Raw genomic sequence first — 23,820 nt, forward strand, 5'->3', positions numbered from 1 at the left:
CTACATTTATATCTCAGCAAAAGCAAGTTAAACTGCTTTTATAAGATACATCAGATTCAGATATGATATTTCAGGTGTAGTCCTTTTTTTGGGGTGAAATATAGAGGAAATACACATTATTCTCTTTACAATATTACAATAAAATAATTTCCACATAACATATTTGAATTGTGTTTAAATATAACATTTAAACCAAATGTGCTACATCAGATAGCAGAATTTAGATCAAGTCTACTTTTCCCAGGAAACCCCACATACATCACTGGGATCAGTAGAGCCTATGGTCTGAAGGTTTACTACATGGCAATAAAGATGAATAAATGGACAGAGATTGAGGTTTGGCTTAATGAGATTAGCCAATGATGGGTGAATTGGTTTGAGTTAGCTGGAAAAGGACAAGTGATTCCAAGGATGGATGATCTTCTCCAACCACTTTTAAACCTCCTCTACAGTACAAGCACATCCACGCTCGAATAGTGCTTATTCATTCAAGATTTTCTTAAAGGCCATTAGCTTGCCCATTTAACATTCCCAAGTTCATCAGAGCTTGGTCAGTGACATTAGCTGTTTCAAACTGCAAGCATGGGAGGGCTCCTATTCTCCTGAAAAAAGGGCAGCTTGTCTTCACCCCACAAACCAGTTTCTCTATTATCTCCCTCCTGGAGCTTCATTTGAGAAAAGACTTTTGTTGATGCTACTTGCCATCAAGTCAGCTTTGACTTATGGTGACCCTTTGTATGAGAGACTTCCAAGATCTCCTGCTCAGATTTGACAAATTTAGGGCTGTAACTCCTTTAATTGAGTCCATCCATTTGTAATGCCCTCTTCCCCCTTTCCTAAAGATGAAGGTAAAGGTTTCCCATTGACATGAATATCTAGTCGTAACCAACTGTAGGGGCTCCATTACTAAGCCAAATAGCCAGAGTTGTTTGAAGATGACTCTGGTGGCCATGTGGCTAGCATGACTGCACCGAACGCTGTTACTTTCCCACCAAAGTGGTACCTATTTAGCTACTTTCATTTGCATGCTTTCAAACTGCTAGGTTGGGACTAGTGATGGGAGCTCACCCCCATCATGCAGCACTTGGGCCTCAAACTACCAACCTTCCAAATTTATGATCATCAGAATTGGCAGCTTAACCACTAAGCCACTGCATCCCTTTCCCCCTTTTTCCTATTACTTCCCCTTTTACCAAGCACCATCCTCTTTTCTAATGAGTCATGTCATCTCATAATATGGCCAAACTTTCTGTGGTGGTGGGATTGGTCTTGCAAGGCAAGATGCTATGCTAATGGTGCCATTGCTACTGGTAGGATCTCACATCGGGCAGAAATGCCAAAAAGGTACTGGGCAGTTGTAGGTGTGTGTGTGTTGGAAGGTTGACCATGGCACTGGCCCAGTACCTAACACTTATTAGTACTAGGTAGGAGATACTGGTAGACCACTTCTGAATGTCTTTTAAGGTTTATGAAAAACCCTATGATGAATAAAGACTTACTGGACCATCTCAGTTCCATTTTCTGAGAGCATGGATAGGATCACAGAATCACAGAGTTGGAAGAAAACCTCAAGGACCATTCAGTCCAACCCATTTGGCCATGCAGGAGTACACAATCAAAGCACTCCCATCAGATGGCCATCCAGCCTCTGTTTAAAAACCTCCAAAGAAGGAGACTCCACCACTCTTCAAAGCAGCATCTTCCACTGTTGAACAGCTCTTACGGTCAGGAAGCTCTTCCTAAAATTTAGGTGGAATCTCTTTTCCTGTAGTTTGAACCCATTGCTCCATGTCCTAGTCTCTGGAGCAGCAAAAAAAACAAGCTTGGTCCATCCTCAACATGGTATCCTTTCTAATATTTAAACATGGCTTTCATGAAGTCTCTTCACCCTCTCTTCTCCAGGTTAAACATACTCAGCTCTCTAAACTACTCCTCATAGGGCTTGATGATTTCCAGACCTTTCACCATTTTGGCCACCCTCCTTTGGACATGCTCCAGCTTATCAACATTCTTCTTGAATTGTGGTGCCCAGAACTGGACACAGCATTTCAAGTGAGATCTGACCAAAGCAGAATAGAGTGGTACTTTTACTTCCCTCAGTCTTGACACTGTACTCCTACTCATGTACCCTAGAATCGCATTGGCTTTCTTAGCTGCTGCATCATATTACTGACTCATCTTTAGCCAGTGGTCCTAGATCCCTTTTGCATGTGCTGCTGTCTGTACACAGACACAGAACCATCATGGACGGAAGATTTTCCCTAGGGATGCTGGGGGCTGAATGGAGTGACTTTGAGACCTATTGTTGTCCTAATCTGTATGAGACCCAACAGCTCTTATCTTTCTGTGCCAGTCTGCCACCCCACAATAAGACACAATTCCACCACCGTTTCCCAAGGTGGACAACGGGAAACATGTGATAATTGCCTCCCATCCCAGTCATTCCTTTTCTCTACAATGGATCACATTTGTACAACTGCCCACCGCCCCAAATGTATCCCCTCCTCCACATTGTGTACCCGTCTGTGGGTCGACGGAGAAGAACGGCAACCCTTCGAGTACCGTATAGACCAGCTTGGCGCTGTTCCCATAGAGCGGATCATCTGCATCATGGGCCGTCACCTGGATCACGGACGTACCTGCAGGATTGGGGCAGAGTGAAATGGGTGCCATCATATTAATAGCAAATACATCTCTATACTGCTTATCGGTGCACTTAAGCACTCCCTAAGCAGTTCACAAAGTGTAAGCTAACAGTCATAAAAGGCTGTAGGAATGTGTGTGGCAAGTTGAGTGACATGTAAACCTTTCATTTTGGGTTGCTGAGCCACCGATTAGCAATATAGTGAGAAAGTGAAAAAAGAAGAAAACTCACAAAGACCAAAAGATCAAAGGGTCTTGTCATTTAATGTGGAATAATTCTTATTTACATTTTATATTTGCAACTAATACCTTGCCACATTATTTGTCCATCAACTGCTTTCTTTTCGCCAGCAGACAAAGCTGTTTTTGTCCAAGCAGGCTTTCGGTATGTAATAATTGTCAGAGAGGTTCTATTTCTGCATTGTTTGTTTTTTCTTTAACGTAATTTTATACTGTTTTAATTGATTTTAATTCTTTTAATTTTTTAAATTGTTAAGTTTTGGACCAATTTTATCTGTAGGTCATTCTGTGCCCTATTCTGGGAGAAAGGTGGCATATAAATAAATAAATAAATAAAATCTTTTGCAAAATCTGTAGGTAACAGGGAGGGACGGGACACATTTTCTCTCCTGCCCACAAGCTTATAGTCAAAAACATTTTTCAAAAGCGTTTGTGGAATAGGAAACAACAACTAAAATCCATTTTTAAAAATCCAATACATAATTTCCATTAAGAAAAAATGTTCAAGTAAACAACAGAATCTTGAAGAGATGTAGAATTCCCCATAACTCAGTTCCCCAGAGACTGAAGCATGTTGCTTTGAGACCATTGTTGACCTGCCAGGAAAAATGCCCCCAAAATATTCAAAGAGTTTATGTTCACACTCCCAAAGTACTCTACCAAGGATTCTCTCTGTTGTATCTCTGTACAATTTCCCAATCTAGCTTTGCCTCCTTTCAATAACATTTAACAGGTGGACAATAGGGAATCTCTGCTATGAATCAAGCAGTTACACCCAACGCAAAAGGAAAATGGGATTATCTACCCTCATAGGAGGATATATGCAATGCCATTGCATGAATTGTGGCTGTGTTGTTGTCTCGTTCGAGTCAGAATGGATCCTTTCACATGAAGAAGAGGCAAAAGCAATAGGTTCAAGAGTCAACTTTCAGCTTCTAGAAGTTCTTGGAAGCATCACACATGGCCAGAAAATGCAAACAGACAGAAACACACAAACACATTTACAGAGGTAGCTGGATGTCCTCTTCTGGTTTTCAAAATGGGTAGTTTTTGATGACCAGGTGCACCCTGCAGCCTATATAAAAGGTGAATTGCTACTCCCAGATCCTTCCAGGAGAAGTAATATACTTTTTCAGAGAAGGAAGAAAAGGTCACAATGGAAAATATGGAGAGGTTAAGGGCCACAGATCAATTTTCTGCACTGTCAGAGTCGGCAGGTGCTTCTAAGCTTTCATTCTTGAAAGAAGCAAAGCCCTAATTCTCGAAAGGGTCTTAGAATGTCATATTACATGGCCCAGCTTGGTTTGTGGGTTTGAATGAATCAGTCTTATGTACGTGAAGTATCTTGAAAGTCTTGTCTGCACAGGCCAGAATACTCCAGGATCAGTGCCCTTTCTTGACACTAACACTCTGCTTACTGAGGCAACTGGCTCACTCTGCTTAATAGGTAGGGATGGTCCTGGGTGCAAATTTAATACTGCAACATTCACTAGGGTCCAAAACACAGTGCAGAAATAATCCAGTTTGGCACCACTTTAACTGCCCTGGCTCAGTGCTAGGGAATCCTGAGAATTGTAGTTTATTGTGGCACTAGAGCTCTCTGACAGAGGAGGCTAAATGGCTCACAAAACTACCGTTCCTGGAATCCCTTAGCACAGAGCAAGGGCAGTTAAAGTGGTCTCAAACTGGATCATTTCTGCAGTGTGTTGTAGACAGAGGAAAACTATTGCTAGCAATATTATTATTTTTTATCACTTTGCTCTAAACTAAATGGCTAATGACACAGTGCCCTTTCACACTAGACAATTTCACACTAAAATGCAAATCCTAGAATTCCATAGGATGGAAACAGGTCAGTTAAAGTGGAACCATAGCACTTCAATTGTATAGTTTGAAAGGACCCTTAACAATTTCTTGTTCTTCTCTGCCTTCAGGTTGTTTCTGACTTACGACCCTAAGGCAAATTTATCACAGAGTTTTCTTGACAAGATTTGTTCAGAGAGGGTATGCCATTGCCTTTCTTTGAGGCTGAGAGAGTATGACTTGCTCAAGATCATTCAGAAGGTTCCCTTGGGTGAGTGGGGATTTGAGCCCTGGTCACCCAAGACCCAGGTGCAGCACTCAGACCACTATACCATGCTCTCCCTTAACAACAACTACTACTTTAAAAAAATTAAACTCACAGCAAGAATCTAGCACCTAAATGGTAGGAAACATTAATGGATAGATAATTTTACATGAAATACCTAACCAAACTCCACTATTGTCTAATCTGAAACGTTTACACTCTTGGACCCAACAGTTAGCTTCAGGAGGGCAACCCTTTCTAGGGCTGCATCCGCACTGCAGAAACAATGCAGTTTGACACCTCTTTAACTGCCATAGCTCAATGCTATGGAATCTTGGGATTTGTAGTTTGTGGTGGCACCAGAGGTCTTTGACAGAGAAAGCTAAATATCTCACAAACCTACAAATCTCGAAATTCCATAACACTGAACCAGGGCAATTAAAGTGGCATCAAGCTGGGTCATTTTTGCAGCTTCAACAAAAACATGCTAACATTTCATCCTGGCTGAATACCCTTAAGGCACCAGATCGCATCTGATCTTGGAAGCTAAGCAGGGTCAACCCTGGTTAGAACTTGGACAGGAGACAGCCAACAAATATCATGTGCCGCAGGCTATATTTCAGAGGAAGAAACTGGCAAAACAATCTCTGAGGATTCCTTGCCGAAGAAAACCCTGTGAAAAATTCATGGGGCCACCATAAGTCGACAGACGATTTGACGGCAAACAGACACACAGCAAGCAATCTGAAAAGAAGTCAGACACCTCGACTCCTTGAGCTATGATTTGGAGCAGAAGACAGGAAGAATCTAAACACATCCTGATTTACACCTTGTCTGGCCTAAAATGGTTTTCTCCTTAAAGCAGGAGACAGGAAGGGGAGAAATTGGGGCAACCATCTTAACCGAAGCCCCCAAGAGAGTTTTAGTTTCTCCTCCAGTATCTCTTTGCTCCTGCATTGAGATGCAAGCATTGAACATGGTCCAGACCCACTCCTCCACCTCTAAACATTTCCTTCAAAGAAGAGAAACCCCTCAACTGCTTTGCACTCTGTGGTTCCACCCTTTCCATTTCTAAATAGTATTGAATACACTTTAACTGTAACATATGGGATATCCCATCAAGGGTGTATCTATAGGTGGTGGGAAGAACATTTCTTCCAAATAAGGTTCTGACTGCAAATGAAATTTCTCTTTCATTCTCAAATTTCTAGCAGTGCAGCAATGCAGTCTTTATAAAGATCTTTATAAAGACACCTAAACTCTATTTTTAAATGCTCTGCCAGTTTTTTGTTTTTGTAGTGCTAGATCCTGTTTACAATGACAGAAAGGAAAGAGAGACAGCATGGCGTAGTGGTTGAGTGTTGGACTATGGAGACCAGGGTTTGGTTCCCAACTCAGCCATAAAACACATTGGGTGACCTTGGGCAAGTCACACTCTCTCAGCCTCAGAGGAAGGCAATGGCAAACCTCCTCTGAACTAATCTTGCCAAGAAAACCCCATGATAGAGTTGTCGTAAGTCAGAAATGACTTGAAGGCACACAACAGCAACAAGATCATCTAAAGAAATGTGGGGGGCAAAGTAACAAAGGCAATCTGAACACAGTATTTAATGTGAACGATTTCTCAACATATCACTCTTTCCAATGCTAGAAAATTTGGAGGTTGAAAGAAAATTTAATAGGAGGCATTATATTTCAGCCCTACGTCCCAAACCCACCAAGAAGAGGTAGAGTCAGCAAAGGACATTCCCCTCCTTAGATGTCCTAACTGCAAAGGAGGACAAGGCACCACAAAATGTAAGAGATTCAAGAAAAATGTAGGACATTATAAAATAAAAGCTCAAAACACTGATATAAGCATGCTTCTTAGTCATGCTCAAAATGGAGGACATTTTGGAATTCCTCTAGAACAGAAGATTGAAATGTAAGGCATGTCTTGAAAAAGGAAGACACCTGGTCCCCCTGCCCTAGCTGTAAGCCACCAAACTCACCCACGTTGCTCATCTCAGGCACAGTGGCATGGTAGGGTCCATGCAAGAAAACCGGTGGGTTGTCATTGATATCTTGGACTTTGATGATGAATTCAGAGGGTGGTTCCAGAGGACGGTTGGAGGCCCGATCCACTGCCTGGGCAAGCAATGTATATTGGGCTTTCTCCTCTCTGTCCAATGTTTTGGTGACATGGATGTTGCCCGTCTTCTCGTCAATGACAAAGACAGTGCCCGCCCCTTCTCCGGTCAACACATACTTGATGCGGCCTTCGCCCCTGTCCGCGTCTGTGTGAAGCTGTCACCAAAAAGGGGGAGAGATACAGAATAGGGTTGGTAAAGTGGAAGGCCAAAGGGAAAGAGGATGACTCTTGTATCCTTGCCAAGGGGACTCTTAAAGTAGTGGTTCTTAACCTTCCTAATGTCACCACCCTTTAACACAGTTCCTCATTTGTAGTGACCCCCAACTATAAAATTATTTTTGTCTCAGTTCCTAAGACCACTGGAAATATGTGTTTTCTGATTGTCTTAGGCAACCCCTGTGAAAGGCTCGTTTGACCCCCCCCCCCCCCAAAGGGGTTGTGACCCACAGGTTGAGAACTGCTGGATTAAAAAGTTGGGTGATTGTAGAAATATAGAGAAAAACATGAGCAGTGATTGTCCAAACTACCCAAATGCGTCTAATCACCATTGGTTGACTTGCTGTGATCATAGGTAGGTCCAGCTTTGTTAATAGAAAGGTATGCTGACTCAGGTACAAGGATTCGAGGTAGAAGATCTACTGTGCTCTTGTTAGAGCTTGCAAAGGTGACCTTTTGGGGCTACAGCTGCCAGAATTCCCTAGCCATCATGGCCACTGCCTGGGGGTTCTGGAGATTGTAGTCCCCAAAGGTAACCTTTTCAAGGTCCCAAGCTCATGCTTTTCTTTTTTTGGTGAGAATTTGACTTCTCCCAGCCCTGTCTCCTTGGTCAACGGACTCATTAAATTACTAAACTGGGACGCATCGCACACTGAGGTTGATAATGGATGGCTTCTCTCTAAATGAGTTCACAGCTCAGGTGAGATTTGAGCCAGGAACTTTTTGAGTGAATGCCAGTTTGAAATGACTATTATCTATTATGTCCTTTATGTATTCAGTGTAAAGAAATGGCTTTTGGTTGCATTCAAACTGGGTCTTAGGTTGTATGGGGTTTAAAACAAATTTCTGTTCCCTTAGTAAATTCCAGGAAGATACTGCATTAAAAAAAAGACTTCTGAGAAAGGCCTCAAGGATTTCCAAATGCAAAATGTAGCAGTAAGGGCCAAAGAAAAGGGATTTGTGGAAGGAAGAATGGAGTGAAGAAGGTCAAGAGGGATGAATAATAAATCCTAAAAATTATAGGATCATAGAATTGGAAGGGGCTGCAAGATCCATCTGTAGTGCTTCACAAAATTCACAACCCTCCAGGTTTTTTGAACTTCAGCTCTCAGAAGCCCCAGCCATCTTGACCAGTGCTCTGGGATTCTGGGAGCCGAAGTCCAAAACACTTGGAAGGCGAGAGTTTAGGAATCACCCGACCCAGTGGCATCACTAGGATTGGTGTCACTTGTGTGCCAGCTAACCAGATATCCTCCTTTCCACAACACTTCCTACCTTTCACCCTTCTGTCCAGGGGCTAAGAAGCATGAATTTATCTTTATATGAGTGTTTTTAGCTTTTCTTTTGTAATGTGCTCTGTTTTTTCTTGAAAGTCCTACGTTTTGTGGTGTCTTGTCTTCCTGTGAGGTTATGACACGTGGTCACCCTGCCCATATGGTTGTCCATGCTGTCACCCCCAGGCTTCCTGGGGTTGACCCCTGTCATGGTGGAGTGTGATGCTTCTGCCTCCTGGTAGCCGCCTCTGGTGGAGCTGATGGGCAAGCAGGAAGGGAAGGCAACTTGCCTTCCCACCTAGCCAGAAGCCCCACCACACCTGGGAGGCAACCTCTTCCCACCAGCAGCCACTGATAGGAGTAGGCTGTCACTGCCCAGGAGCCTTCTTTCGGCTCGGCCAGCAGCCCACCAGATCTGGAAGGAGCTGTTGGACACCAGCAGCACTACATCCCACCAGTGACCACAGCTGATGGACAGCAGAGGCACCCTTGCTAAGGCAGCCAAGGGGGTCTTGGGACAGATGGGAGTGACCACATCACTGGATGTTCACCTGCCTCTGAGGTGTTACCTGGTGTGGCCCGAACTCCCCGCACACCCCTATTGACGCCCCTCAGTCCAACCTCTTGGTATGCAGGCATACACAACTAAAGCTGTCCCAAAAAGATGGTCATCCAACCCCAGTTAAGGACTTCCAAAGAAGGAATATCCACAATCCATTCTATAATGGAAAATATAACACCTCCTTAGCAAATGTGACACTTCCTTACTATACATCCCACAAATCCAAGTGCCTAGACCAGTGATTCCCAAAATTTGATCCTACAGGTGTTTTGGACTTCAACACCTGAAGCCCTAGACAACTTGGCCAACATTCAGGAGTTCTGGGAGCTGAAGTCTCAAACTTCTGGAGGATCAAACTTTAGGACTCACTGGCCTAGACTTTCCTATCAAAATTTTGGAGTTGTAACTTTTGGATGAGAAACCCCAGAATCCCATGCTCAGAGTTCTCATCTCACTCATGCTAGGAGATCTCATCTGTTGGCCATGCTGGTTGGGGACTCCAGGGAGTTTTCATGCAAAATGGAACAACTCCAAAATCTATTCCCATTAGGCCCCGTGTGCCCATGCTAAACATGTGGGGTTGCCATTCTAGGATTATTTGACTCACCCTCCCAATGAGGACAGGCTCTGGTCCGGCATACTCCTCAATGACAAAGAACTGGTTCCAGACCCAGCTGCGACGGGACCTCAAGAGGGGCCTCTCCCAACGCTGAGACATGTTTCCCCGGAAGGCTCCGGCCTTGGTTCCCTGGACGGAGGGCACAAGGCGTCCCGCACAGCCGCAGCCTCCCAACCAGGCCAGCAGGAGTTGCAGAAAGCTGGCCATGGCTCAGCCCCACCGTTCAGTCCTTCTTCTCTTCTGGCGCAGGGTGCCACTCATCCGTGTTGTTGCCCATAGGGATTGGCTACCCCATCTGGGTGGCTCTGGAAATAGAAGGAAAGAATGGAGATTAGCCATAAGCCAGTTGACCATATCCAACTGATCAAGTACCTGTCCCCTGAACTCACTTTTGCATGCCCAACGTTTCATTGCATACTCCAAACATTTCAGAGATGAAAATCAGGATACTTGTGGCCAAGCAACAGAAGAGTATGGTCAAGACGGTAAAAATTATTCACACGGACAAATACACAAGCTAGAAAAGGCTGTAGCAGTTTGCTTTTGTCCAAGCCTACTGGGAAGGGCAAGATTCTGCTCTTTCTTTTCCTCTCCCTGAGTTAATGGAGTACAAACTACTTTTTTGCTTTGAACTCAGTTTTCAGCGACTGTAGCAAGCTGAGAACGAAGGGGTAAAGTGGGAGGAAGAGAGAGAAACTGAGACATTTTGAAAACAGCAGAAAAAATGGGATGACAGAGGATTAATCGACACTGTCTCTTCCAGATTGGGACAGCTGGAAGGTATGCTTCTGTCTGCAATGAATTCTGAATTTAATAGGAAACACCTCTGTTACAGGCAATCATCTGACGCTGCTTCGGAAACGGATTTGTAAATGTTAATCATTTTAGTGGAAATTACACCATTGATTTGCTGCGTTAAGCACTAATGATGCACAACACACGTTTTTTAAAAAAAAACATGAAATCATTAAATTATGAATTAAAATGACTACACAAGGCCCAAAATAAAACAAACAAACAAACAAACAAATTGCCAAATGTAATGAGTAATGAGAAATGTTACCTGTTACTCCATTGATCTGTTGTTTAGCAATTTAAATAATTTATAAAGTATTTTTTAGGAGTAACAAGTTCATTTTAACAAATTATTTCCATACTCAAATCATGTGGGTCGTCTGTGTGGAATGAAGCCCCGCTTCTTGTCATTTGGCTTTCTCCTCTCTGCCTCTCATCTGGCAGGACCTGAGTTCCAGAGAGAGCAGGCAGAGGAGATGCAACAAGAGTAAGAGTCTGCCAGGATTGCACCTGCATGCCCTTTGGGCTCCCAAAAGCCAGGACTGAGTCCAAATGGCAAGGGCCAGGACTGAGTCCAAATGCTCTCTTTGGGCTCATGGTCTATGACCTACACAAATGCAGTCTGAGAACTGTGTTCATCACAGGGAAATGTGTCTGTGTATATGTGTGTCTGTGTGCATAGGGCTCAACTTGTTGGGATCTTGCCCAGGCAAGATTCAGCTACTCTTGGAAAATACAACATGCGCATGCGCTGCATCTACTCTAATGCAGTTTGACATCACTTGGGCTGCATCTGCACTGCAGAAATAATGCAGTTTGACATTGCTCAACTGCCACGGCTCAAGGCTAATAGAATTCTGGGATCTGTGGTTTTGTGAGATGTTTAGCCTTCTCTACAAATCCCAGAATTCTGTAGCATTGAGCCATGGCCATTAAAATGATGTCAAGCTGCTTTATTTCTACAGTGTAGATCAGTGTTTCACAGACTTTGTTCCTTCAGGTGTTTTGTGCTTCAACTCCCAAAAACCCTAGTCAATTTGGCCAACAATGAGGAAACCTGGGAGCTGAAGTCCAAAACATCTAGAGGACCAAAGTTTGGGAACCACTGCTGTAGACAAACGAACAGATGCTTTTGTCAGAGGGAGATTTAACAGGGCAATCTGGTGGCCTCCTTTTCCAGGACATGTCCTACATTTCAGCCTCCTGTCCAGGAGGAATTCCAAAATGCCCTCCATTCTGAGCAGGGCTAAGAAGCATGAATTTATATTTATAGGAGTGTTTTTAGCTTTTATTTTGTAATGTCCTGTATTTTTCTTGAAATTTCTACATTTTGCAGTGCCTTGTGCTCCTTTGCGGTAATGACATCTGGCCATCCTAAGATTTAAGTTAGTGGAGGTATCCAGAAATCCATGCAACACTGGGTAGCTTGGGCCCATTGGAGGTGATAATGACTGCCATGCCGCAGCTTGACTCTTCTTTCTCTGTTCAGCTCATGGCTCCAAGGCCCCCAACCATGAGCTGGGCAACAGCAGAAGGTTTGGAGGCACTTTTCAGGGCCAAGGATTGCTGAAAATGCCAAACAAACAGAAGGATCTGGACGTTCTATTGTAGTTTTGGAGAAGAACTAGATGATTTCTTGAGATTAAACAGTGCAGGGGACCCCCTGCCAACTATTTAAAAGGTGAACTGCTGCTCCTGTGGACTCCCAGGTGAAGCAATTCATTTTTCTTTTGCTCTTTTTACTAGAAAAAATTGTTGTCAGGGGATGAAGGGTGCACAAAATGAGCGTATTGCTCCCTCCAGATAATAATGTTAACACACTCACACACATGACATTTTCCTTCAGTCCCCAAATTTCTAGCGTGGACCATAAAACATCAGGTGAGCATTTGGAAAAACAGTTTAAGCAGACAAAATAAAACAAGCAGGTACAGTTTCCAAGGAAATGTGAAACACAGTAAATATGAAAGTTCTAGCTGCGAACCATTTTCAGTGTCTGGCTCTCTGCAATGCTAGAAATTTGGGGAATGAAGAAAAATTTCATGGGAAGGGCAGAATTTCTTATTTGGAGATAAGATATATGGCCCCATACTGTATATCCCTGTATGGTATAGCTATGCAGGAAAGGATGAGAGCCCATCCTTTGCCTAGTTGGTCACCTTTCTTACAGTAGTTGCAGTTATAAGGATGATTAAATTCAGGATCTGAGCCTCTTTGTCTTGATCAAGGTGAGCTATACTGGAGTGACTGTCCCATCTTTAAAAATGTAGGCCTGGAGATGTTTGTTCCAACTCAGAAACCGGGGGGAAGAGGGCATTAATGGAGTGGAACGGGTTTTTGGATTTTTGTTGCACAGAGAGCTGTCTGAGATTTGATGTGATGGCTGACTTGGTGTCGTTTGAGGACCACTGCTGTCTGTGTGCTTGCAACTCCACCCCTGCAACGTCTTGCTCAGCATGGGCATTTTTCAAAGAACAAAATGGTTATATAGGAACAAAATAGATCTGCAGCATTCTGTCCTCTTCCCATATGGAAAACCTTAGCATGCCATTCTTCCCAATTTTGCACCTTGGGTATGTCCGTCCTAACAAAAAAGCCGCTAGCTCTTATGGTTTGCCTGTTCATCCCCAGACGTTCTAACCGCAAAGGAGGACAAACCACTGTAAAATGCAAGACATCTGAGAAAAATGTAAAGCATTACAAAATAAAAGCTAAAAGCACTAATACAGTTGGCCCTCCATATCCATGGCCTGTAAATATTCCCAAAAGATATAAATTCCAAAAGGCAAACGTTGAATTTGCTATTTTATATAAGGGGCACCATTTCACTACATCCTGGAGCCAAACCGCAGCAGATACCAAGGGCCCACTCTACACATATAAACTCATGCTTCTTAGTCATGCTCAAAATGGAGGACATTTTGGAATTCTTCCTGGACAGAAGGCTGAAATGTAGGATATGTCCTGGAAAAGGAGGATATCTGATCACCCTGGTCATCCCCCATTGATAACCTAACACTCACTTGCTGCTCATATATGCATGATGTTCCTTCACCATCCACCCATCCCAAAGTCTGCATTTTTTCACATTTCCCCTTCCTTCATCCTTCTTTCCTCACGCCGTCTGCTTTAAACCATCCATCCATCTCCTTAAACACCCACCTGGTACTCATCCATCCGTCCAGAGAAATCTTCAATATGCCCATCGCTCCCGCCACCTGCCTATCACCAACCTGTCGACAGACAGCGTTTAACCATTCATCTAAGCCATCTGCCCATCCGTCCATCCATCCGTGCAGATTATTTATCTATCCATCCAGCGGTTCCTCCCTCCCTCGCTCCCATCTCTTCTTCTTCTTCCTGAATCCTGCATCTCTCCTCCTTTCTCGCTCTCACTTTCTCCTGTCTCATTTCTCTCTCTCTCTCTCTTCTACATTCCCCTCAGGTCCGGCTCCCCAGGCTGCCCTAGAGACAAGAAAGGAAAAGATGATGGATGGAGTGCGAAATGGACAGACAGAGAGATAGGAGCAGTCACAAGAAAGGCCAGAACGAGAGAGAAATAGAGATACAGGCTCCATTTGCGCTTATTTTGTTCTAGACATGTAGGGTTTTGTTTTTGCAATTTGCACCCCAAACTATCCAAAATGGGAACAGGGAGATACAGATGAACCAAGCCAAAAAGAAAGGACGAAAGAAAGACACAAGAAAACCAAAAAGAAAAAGATGGAGTTTTGAGCAAAACTAAATAAATAAAATCCAACTATATTCATCTCTGTGCTTAGAGCATTGGCGAAATATGTCAGGCCTCAGCCATTGCTGATTTAGGTCACAGAGGAAGCCTTGAAGCCCCATAATCCTCATTCTAGGACCCTTGACTGCATCACTGGGTTAAATAGCTCAGCACCTGGAGTACCCTCTTGTCCTTGCACTTATCCCTCCAAAATATTCTGCCTCCCGGTGCTTTGTATCAGAGAAAACAGAATGCTGGAGCTCTAAAATCTGTCTGGAAACATCTGACTCTGACTTGGAATTGTTATCTGAGATCAGGAAGCTCTGCAGTCACTCAATTCAGAGAGAGAGTCTGGAAAAGTTACTTTTTAGACTGCAGAATCCCCCCAGCTAGCATAGTCCAAAAACCCATTTTAATCTCCCAGAATCTACCAAAGCAAATATTGTCCACCATTTCGCAGACAAAAAAACAGGACATGTGCATCCAAACAGTGTGTCCTCAATATGGCAAAAGTTATTCCCAAGGAAGAATGGTCACGGCAGAAGATGTTGTAGCAGTTTGTTTTTGCCTGTTTACTGGGAAAGGCAAGGCTTCTTTCTCTTCAGCTGAATTATTTGAGTGCAATTTACTTCTGTAATTTGCAGCATCTGAAATATGCTGAGGGTAAAAGGTTGAAGTGGGAGGAGAGAAAGAAACTCAGACATTTTAAATGCAGCTGAAAAAGTGGAACAGCAAATGATTAATCAGGACTGTCCCTATCACATCAGGAAAATGGGAGGGTATGCTGGGAGCATAGCGGATTTGGAAAACGATATCCAAAAAAGTAATTTGTCTACATCCTGGTCAAGAGAAAGAGAAAAGAACTGGGCACTTGACCAGAAGACCACTTGGTCCATTCCTAATTCCTTAGGCGGCTGTCACGCTGCAGAATTAATGCAGTTTGACACCACTTGAACTGCAATAGCTCCATCCTATGAAAACCTAGGATTTGCAGTTTCGTATGGAACCAGCACTCTCTAAACCAAACTACAAATCCCCAGATTCAGTAACACTGAGCCATGGCAGCAAAGGCAGTGTCAAACTGCATTAATTCTGCAGTGTAGATGCTGCAATATTCCCCTTTGGGACTAGTGTTGAACCTTGGTCCAGATTCAACATCATCCCTTGCCCGCATCTTCTGTGGATGCTCTTTGGCACAGCCATTATATCTCTCTTCATCTCCTGTGCCCTCTTTGGGCTTCTGCGGCTCCACCAGTGTCTATATTCATTGCCTCTTGTAGTCTTTCTCTCTCTCGCTCACTTTTCCTTGTTAACGATTTCCCTCCGAGGCTGATGTTCAACCCAATTAACCCGAAGGGCAGCCAGGCCCAACTGCGGCCTGACCTGCCGCCACCTTTGCAGCGTGATCCTGAAATTTGGCTAATGAAACCCTTGCCCTCAAAATGGTGCCCTCTATGGAAAGTGGCAAGAAAAGCACCTCTCCGGGATTTTGCCACCCTCCCACCGGCCAGACAAGGGGAATGAGCCGTAATCGCTGTAATTCATTCAGAGCGACAACTGCTTCAGTCACTTGGCTTCTTCTTATTGATCGGAAATGAAGATAAACAGTGAGGAAATGAGCAAAAAGAGGGGAGGGAAAGAGAGGGAAGAAAAGGAGGTTAAGAGTGCCTGGCTGGCAGGTGCATTTCCCTCCCACTTCCCTCCACCAGCCTTGGATTTAATCTGAGATTACAGTGGGGCAGGGATATATAGGATTTGCTATATCCCTCATACTTTAGCTCCGAAATGTGTTGCATGCATGGTCGCATGGGCCCCGAGGCACCAACTTTTCTCCCTTCCCCTTCCCACAGCTTGAAAATATTTTCTTTAACCATGGGTTCATACTTTTAAAAATGTACATTCTAAAAAGCAAACCTTGATTTTGCCCTTTTATATATGGGGCACCATTTTACTACCCCACTGTATTTAATGGGACTTCAGCAGCCATATATTTTGGAATCCACGGAAGGTCCTGCAACCAATCCCCAGCGGATACCAAGGGCCCAATGAGTTAACAACAATCACTCCCTTGCGTAAGTGGGGCTGAGAAAGAACATTCCTGAGTGCCTCTGAAAATGTGCAGAGGGCTTTCCTCTCACCAATGTAGTAGCCACAAGTTGGTTTCCAAATGTCAGGCATGAGGGAAATCGTTCCAGGAGGAAAATGTAACTTGTAGGGGAAGCATCTCACCCTGCCTTGAAGGAGCCCTTTTGACTAAAAATAGGTCCTGGGGTTATAGTCTGGCAAAGCTTGCCTCGGAGTGAGTCCTGAATCTCTCTTGCCTTTCATGCATCGACACATCTTTCCATCAAGCGCCTCACAGGCATTGCCTGCCTGTCCTTTCTTAACTTCTGTTTTCCCAGCTAACAGCTGTGTGCCATCGGGATCATGTTCTCAAATAGTACGGCCCCAGTACTTTGAGGCACGGCTCTCATGAAAACAGACCATCTTATGATTTCTTTTCCTTTTGCCAGAAGCAGGGAACATGTGGCCCTCCAGATCTGGCTGGACTACAACCCCCATTCCTCTTGAGGACAATGGAGGTTGTAGTCCAACATCTGGAGAGCCCACATTTCTCCACCACCACCTCCCAATCTAAGTGAAGAACTGACAGTTCCCATATATTTAAAAGGATATCAGAAAGCAAGAAGAAGAAGAAGAAGAAGAAGAGCTATAGCTTGCCATATCTTCTGGGAATAAGGATAAGAAGAAATACATTTAAATTGTGAGAAGGTACATTTAAGATTGGAGAGATCTGAAGGCAGCAAAAGAAGAAGAAAAAGGAAGGGGGAAACCACCACTTAATACTTTTAAAAGCAAACAAATGTGGAACAACCCAGTCTGAGGAAGTGACGGGATTTCTGACTTCACAGGTTTCAAAAGAGGAAAGTGGGCACAGATGTTAGATTTGACTTTCTGGCAAAGGGTTTCTTTTTCCTAGGAGGGCAATTTTGGGAAGAAAGAGTAGGCCAAAAAAAAAGCTTGCCTGGCTCTTGCACCTACAACAAATCGGAGCCAGTTGGCAAGTTGTCCGTACAACATATCTTCCTTCACTTTAGTTCCCGAAAAGCCAATTGGGACAGACGTGCTTCATCCCAGGAGTTGCTGACTACTAGCCTCAGGTATCTCCCTGCCTTAGACATGAACAGAACAATTGGCAAAAACCCATATTAAGTCTAAACCTCCCTTTTTTTCCCTCTGTGTAATACATAAATTTGGGTTGGGTTTTTGCCTCAAAGGCAAGCACCTACATTGGCTGGATTGCACACGTACGACTTGGCTCTCATCCCTTTTCCATCCCATCTTAGCAGCATTTACTCATGCTTAGAAATAGCACTCAAGGGGCTCAGAAGCATTGTCTTTGGTGAAAAGGCGCATGACGGGCGCCACTTATTCATTTGTTCCCAGACTAATCAACCCCAAATTAATTATCGTTCGCAGGGTCATTGAGACAGGTTCGAATTAACCCTGGCAAAGCATACATTGAAAACTGTGCGGGTGCACACAGTGCCGAGCTGGGAAACCACACATTTCCCACTCTTTTAATATTTCAAGCTAGTGCAAGGAGAAAGGTGGTTAATCCAGAGAGATGCTCATATGCCAACTCCACATTCCCCAGACCTGCCTCGCAAAGATAGAAGTCCGAAAGCTGCCCATAGCTGCATAACAGGGTTAGCTTGCAAGTGGGTCAGCTCAGACACATCTCCAATGAACTCTCTCTCTTTCTCTCTTTCCTTGAGCCAAAAAAGCTGGCTAGCCAAGCACAAATCTGGGCAGTTAAACCACCTTGGAGACAGACTCTTGTAAAGGTCCTGTTTCATGAATGCTGGGATGCTGCCCAAGACGTGGGGTGAAATCCAGAGCCAGCCTCAGATATTTTGCCACCTGAGGCAAATCCAAAATGGCCCTTGCCCACTGTTACGGAGATGGCAAATGTAGGCCACGGTACCTTTTCGGCTGTAAAGTTTTGACCAAATTAGTTCAAAAATGGCAGCCGATCTGCTGCCTGAGGCAAGAATTTTGATTTGCCTCCTGAATGGATCAGGTTTGCTGAAGATATAGGTGCTGCCAGGACAAGTATTATCTCAAAAACCGGCCCTAAGAGCAAACAGAGAAGGCATCTGCTGTCTATCCTTTAACCCAGCTTATTTGAAGCTATTTGATGCAAAGGACTGGCATTTATTTTTCTTACTGTGCCAAGGACTGGTATCACATTTGTGTCCATTTGTGCCCACTGCCCTTTTTCTTTCCTGGTCCAGAACTGATCCATGGGTCATCTCTTGGGGTGGCATGCAATGCTTTAACCCACACAAACCATCCTTTCCATTCACACAATTGGGGTGATAAGCACCCTTCTTTCTGGGTGGGTGAAAAACACCCCTCTTTCTACACACTTTTATGTGTGGAGGAGTGACTGTTATTTGTGTCGAAGGTTTCTAACGCATAGAAGCATTTACTGTTATCATAGATTACTCCATACAGCATAAAAAAGAGGAAATTTGTATGTAGCAAACTGCCTTGATCAAACTATTTGTCCTTCTCGTTCCGTGGTCTCCATGGTCTCAGGCAGGAAGAGGTCTTCCCCATTATTTGATTTCATTTGTTAATTAACTGCCTGTTAGTCTCAAAGGCGCTACTAGATCCCCTTGGGAAGCCTGGTATCGAACCTGTGAGCTTCTGCAAGCAAAATATGTACACTGACACTCAACTCGAACATTTCCCTTTCTGTGCAAAGCAAGGTGCTAGTCCTTAAACTTGCCAGAGGTTTACACCTTGGAAAGCAGATTCCTAATACTGTACCAGTAGTAGTTGCTAGTTGCAGTTATTCAGCATTGAAGAGAAAAATGCTCTGCTTATGCCGAGAGCCCTTGCTTTCGGATTGTTATATTTTTTGGGTGTTGCACCCTAAACCATTTTAAGGACCGAGTTTTGATTCTGACTTAACAGCATATTCAGTCAGCAGTGCTAACAACACTTTCTTTTTAGCCTGGAAAGTGTCACTTGCAAATGTTGTGAATATGCTTCCGAAAGCAAAAAGTGGGCCATTTTATTTTTTGGGGAGATAAAAACCCTACAAAATCGATAGGCATTCTTGTTGATGTGTTGTTGTTTTTTTTCACTTAACATACTACAGATCTTGGAAAGTGTTAAGAAGATGGTTGGCTTGTTAATGCAGGCTTCCCGTGGAAGTGTAGATTCTAATCTGTGATTACAGAATGAAGGAGTAGGGACTTACTCTGGATTAATTAATCCACGCACTGAAAGGCTGCTCACGTCCATCTACACTGGCATCTGCATTAAGTGGTTTTGAGGTCGCACACCCATCGATGCCATGATCTCCCTGAGTGCTGATCCATCACGGGATTGCCAACTGTCTTTACCGACCCTGTGCCTGTGCTTCCAAATTTAGCCTGATGCTCAGAAATGCAGCTAAATTTTTATTTCCTGGCATGGGAATTATGAGATGAGGGGGAACATTTCGGCTAGTCAGTTTCTCCTGGGTCTGCTGCTGAATGCACAGGAGCAAACACAGCAATACTGTCTAAAGATGGCATCCTTGGCCCATCTATTCATCCACCAATTTATACAGCAAAATATCACACACACACACACAATTTTTATATAAGAATCTTTCTATTCTCTACACAGGGAAAGATAAGCCAACCATTCTTAGAGACTCTGGCCCAAAGAATGAGCGTCTCCCCTTTGGAAATGCCAAGAAAGAGAGAAGATTCAAAAGGACAGCCTGCACATATATTTAATATTTTAAAACTTTGCTATTTAAATGGCATTCTTTTGGGATAAGTCAGTAAACCATAAACAAAAGAGCTTGTCCCTTCCATCTCCCAGATGCCATTACAACAAATTAGTGGGTTCCCAGTGAAGTCTGTTCCAGATTGGAACCCTGATCATGTTTTTCTTTGTTTTAATTCATTTCTTCCTTTCTTTTCCCCCCTTGCATTCATTCTTCTTTTCTCCCCATCCCTCCACTCATCCCTTCCTTCATTTATTCTTTCTCCCCTCCAGGCTGCTCTGTCTCTTTCCTCCCTCCCTCCCCTCCTGCCCAAATCTAAGCGGATTTTTTAGGATTAGTTATTCCCAGACCCTGGGAGAATAAACCCAGCAAATCTTATTTCGCCTCGTTGGAAAATTGACTCCAGGAAAAGAGATGAAGGGGGGGGGGGGGGGAGAGACAGCCTTTGACTGAGGAAAGGGGGGAGGAAGGCATATTTGTGGGGTGGAGAAAATCTCCATGAAAATAAAGCCCAAGAAAGACAGAAAGAAGCCAGAGGGGTCTTTGGAGAAGAACAGATCCTAATATGATTTATTTGGGGGTGAAATCTAGAGGACAGTGGGCTCTGCACTGTCAAAAGCAGGGGTGCATCTAGATGGCCTTGTGGCCCCCAATTTTATCAATCCCAAACCTGATCCACCAGCATCCAAAAGGAAAGGACTCAGTGTTTGGAGAGGTGGAGGTGTGTAGAGACAGTGCAAGGGCAAGGCCAGGATTTTGGGGGGATTTATAGAGGCGGGGAGAGGACTGGAACAGTGGGGCTGAGATGATAATGTTTGGTCCTTCCATGAGACTTAGGGGAAAGTGGCACTGATGGAGAGGACAGGGAACAGGGCCTGAAGGGAGGATCCAAGGAGAGAGAAAAGATCTGTGGGGTGACCCCAAATTTGGACTGATAGGGGGGCACCCAGAGGGATGAGAGGTTCATATGTCACTGGGGGGGATCAAACAGGAGGGTGCAGGAGGGGAATTAGGAGTCTCCCCAAAATTAGGGGAATGGAAGCTGGGAGATTTAGGGGAAAGATGCTGGGAGATTTGGGGGATATCTGGGATATCTATGGGATATCTATGGAGAAAGATGCTGGGATGTTTGAGGGGCAAAGATGCTGGGATGTTTGGGGATGCTGGATATTTGGGGAAGAGATGCTGGGATATCTATGGGGAAAGATGCTAGGAGATTTGGAGAGATGCTGGGGTGTTTAGGGGGAGTGAAGTTGGGATATTTAGGGGAAAGGTGCTGGGATATTTAGGGGAGGGAAGCTGGGGTATTTTGAGGGGAAAGATGCTGGGATGTCTGGGGATGCTGGATATTTGGGGAAGAGAAGCTGGGGTATTTGGGATGGGGGAAGGTGAGATATTTGGGGGGGAGGAGGAAAACTGGGATAATTGGGGGAGATATGACCCCAAATCTGGACTCAGAGGGGGGAGCACCCAGAGTGAGGGGAGGTCCATTTATCCCTGGAGGGGGGGCAGAGAGCAGGGATCAGATAGGAGGATGCAGAATGGAAATTAGGGGTCTCCCCAAAACTGAGGGAAGGGATGCTGGGATGTTTGTGGGGGGAAGATGCTGGGAAAGAGGAGGGAAGCTGGGGCATTGGGAGAAGAGATGCTGGGATATTTGGGATAAGGGATATTTGGGGGAGGGAGATGCTGGGATATTTAGGGGGAGAGGTGCTAGGACTTTTGGGAGGATGCTGGAATATTTGTGGGAGGGATATCTGGGGGAAAGATGCTGGGATATTTGGGAGGAGATGCTGGGATATTTGGGGGGATACTGGGAGAGGGATATTTGAGGGAGAGATGCTGAAATATTTGGGAGAAAGGATATTTGATGGGAGATGCTGGGATGTTTAGGGGGAAAGATGCTAGGATATTTGGGGGGATGCTGGAATATTTTGGGGGAGGGTATTTGGGGGGAAGGGTGCTGGGTTATTTGGGGGGATGATGGAGGAGGGATATCTGGAGGAGAAATGCTAGGACATTGGGGGGATGCTGGAATATTGGGGGGAAGATGCTAATTGGGGGGGATCATGGGGGGAAGATGCTGGGATATTGGAGGGGAGTGTGTGGCTCAGGTATAACATCCCCCCAAGACCTCCTGGGTGAGGGGAGGGGGAGGGGGAGGTGGAGGTGGTGCTCCTTCCCTGCCCTGAGCCCCTTCTGCCCCAGATCCCTCAGGGGTGCCCCCTTCCCCTCCCTTCCCTTGCCTTGCCTCCAAGGGCTCCCTCTGGGCTGCAGCCTCCAGACTCTCGGGGCAGATTTGGAGGCAGGGGCTGCGTGCGCCACATGCCTAATGAGCCTCTCTCTTTCTCTCGCCTCGGAATCGGGGAAGGAGGCAGCAGACAGAAAGAAAGAGAGAAAGAAAGAGAGAGAGAAGGGGCAGTCTGAAAGAGGGATGGGACGCCTGGCAGATGACAAGGGACCCCCCTCCCTCCCTCCCCCTGAGTCTCTTCCAGACGGGAATCCCTCCAGACACCCCATTTGTCACCATCCATCCATCCATCCATCCATCCATCGGGCGTCCTCTCCGGGAAGGAAGGAACGCGAAAGCCCCGCGGAGGGAGGAGTGCAGGCGCAGACACCCCCTTCCCCCACCCCTCCTCCTGGGTCACGTCCCTCCTCCAACTTTGATCTCACCTCCCCCACCCACCCCACAAAAAAACCTCCCCCAAGGAAAAGAGATGGATGTAGAAAGAAAGCAAAGAGACCCACATCTGGGGCTGGAAAGAAAGAATGAGAAAGTGGGAGGGACGGAGAAATGCAAGAACCGCCTCCCCCCAATTCCGACAGTACATCTACTTTGCTTTTTATGGTCGAGTAGGGATTCCTCTTCTCTCCCCCCCCCCAAAAAAAAAAACACCCAAATTCCCTGGGCTCAAAACAACCGAGAGAACGAGATTCCCCCCCCCCCCCAATATATTCCCAAATATAGAGAAATCGGTCTGTCTCCCAGAAAGCTGGGAAGGAGGGATGGAGGAAGGCAAGGAGCCCTTCTGAGGGATGGGAGCTGGGATGTGGGCTTCTCCTCCCCCTCCCCCAGACCTTGCCCCCCTCCCCTCCATCCCCTCTGGGGACTCCACCCTCCATCATCCCCTCTCCTTCCTTCCTCCCTTCCTCCTCCAGCGTTCCATCCAAAGTGAAGGGACCTTACCTGGGTCGCTGGGACTGTGAGGAAGGGGCCAGGAAGGAAGGAATGTGCAGGGGAGATGGAGAAAGAGAAAGAGAGAGAGACCGAAAGAGACAGAGGAGGAAGGAAGGTGGGAGATGGAGGCAAAGGGCAGAGGAGGAGGAGGAAGAAGGGAGCGCAGCAGGACCAGCGACGGAGGGATGCAGAGGTGCCTCCTTCTTCTGCAGAGATGCTCGTCTGATGAGGCTCCTCGCTCCCTCCCTCCCTCCCTCGCCTTCTTCAGCCACAGCGCTCTTCCCCCCACCGCCCCCCCAGGAGGCCAGGAAAGGGGGGCTGGGGTGCACAAGAAGAGCGGGGACAGAGACCCCACAGCCAGCAGCAACAGACCCCCCCTCTGCCTTCTTGGCTCTGCAACACTGTTTGTCTCTCCTCTGTTGCCCCCCAACCCTGACCCCCCTGGACTCCCCCCCTTCATCAGAGCCACTCCTGGACCCATAACTCCTGGACCCACAATAGAGCATAGGGGGGAAAGGCCCCCACTGAGAAGCCACAGATTCCCCCTCCCCACATTCTTAGCTATGC

The 23,820-nt window shown here is 45.4% G+C and overlaps 1 protein-coding gene across 3 annotated transcripts in view; it reads right to left on the reverse strand.

The window, feature by feature from the left end:
• LOC149304200 (cadherin-24-like) overlaps positions 1-23,451 on the reverse strand; it is a 34,986-nt gene extending 11,535 nt beyond the window's left edge. Inside the window, exons 1-4 of one of the 3 annotated variants that reach the window (XM_089479584.1) lie at positions 23,263-23,451; positions 9,742-10,058; positions 6,943-7,237; positions 2,520-2,639 (exon numbers count right to left, since the gene is read on the reverse strand). In XM_089479584.1, coding sequence (XP_089335710.1) covers positions 2,520-2,639; positions 6,943-7,237; positions 9,742-9,960 — 634 coding nt within the window. In that variant the 5' untranslated portion in view covers positions 9,961-10,058; positions 23,263-23,451. Of the gene's footprint in view, positions 1-2,519; positions 2,640-6,942; positions 7,238-9,741; positions 10,059-10,142; positions 10,155-16,416; positions 16,471-23,262 lie in introns of those variants that run through there. The other 2 variants (XM_089479585.1, XM_089479587.1) reach the window with 2 other exon arrangements.
• Between the last annotated feature and the right edge of the window lie 369 nt (positions 23,452-23,820).

This window comes from Sceloporus occidentalis, unplaced genomic scaffold (assembly GCF_023333645.1).
Source record: "Sceloporus occidentalis isolate IW3139 unplaced genomic scaffold, rSceOcc1.0.p SCAF_14, whole genome shotgun sequence".
NCBI lineage: Eukaryota > Metazoa > Chordata > Lepidosauria > Squamata > Phrynosomatidae > Sceloporus > Sceloporus occidentalis.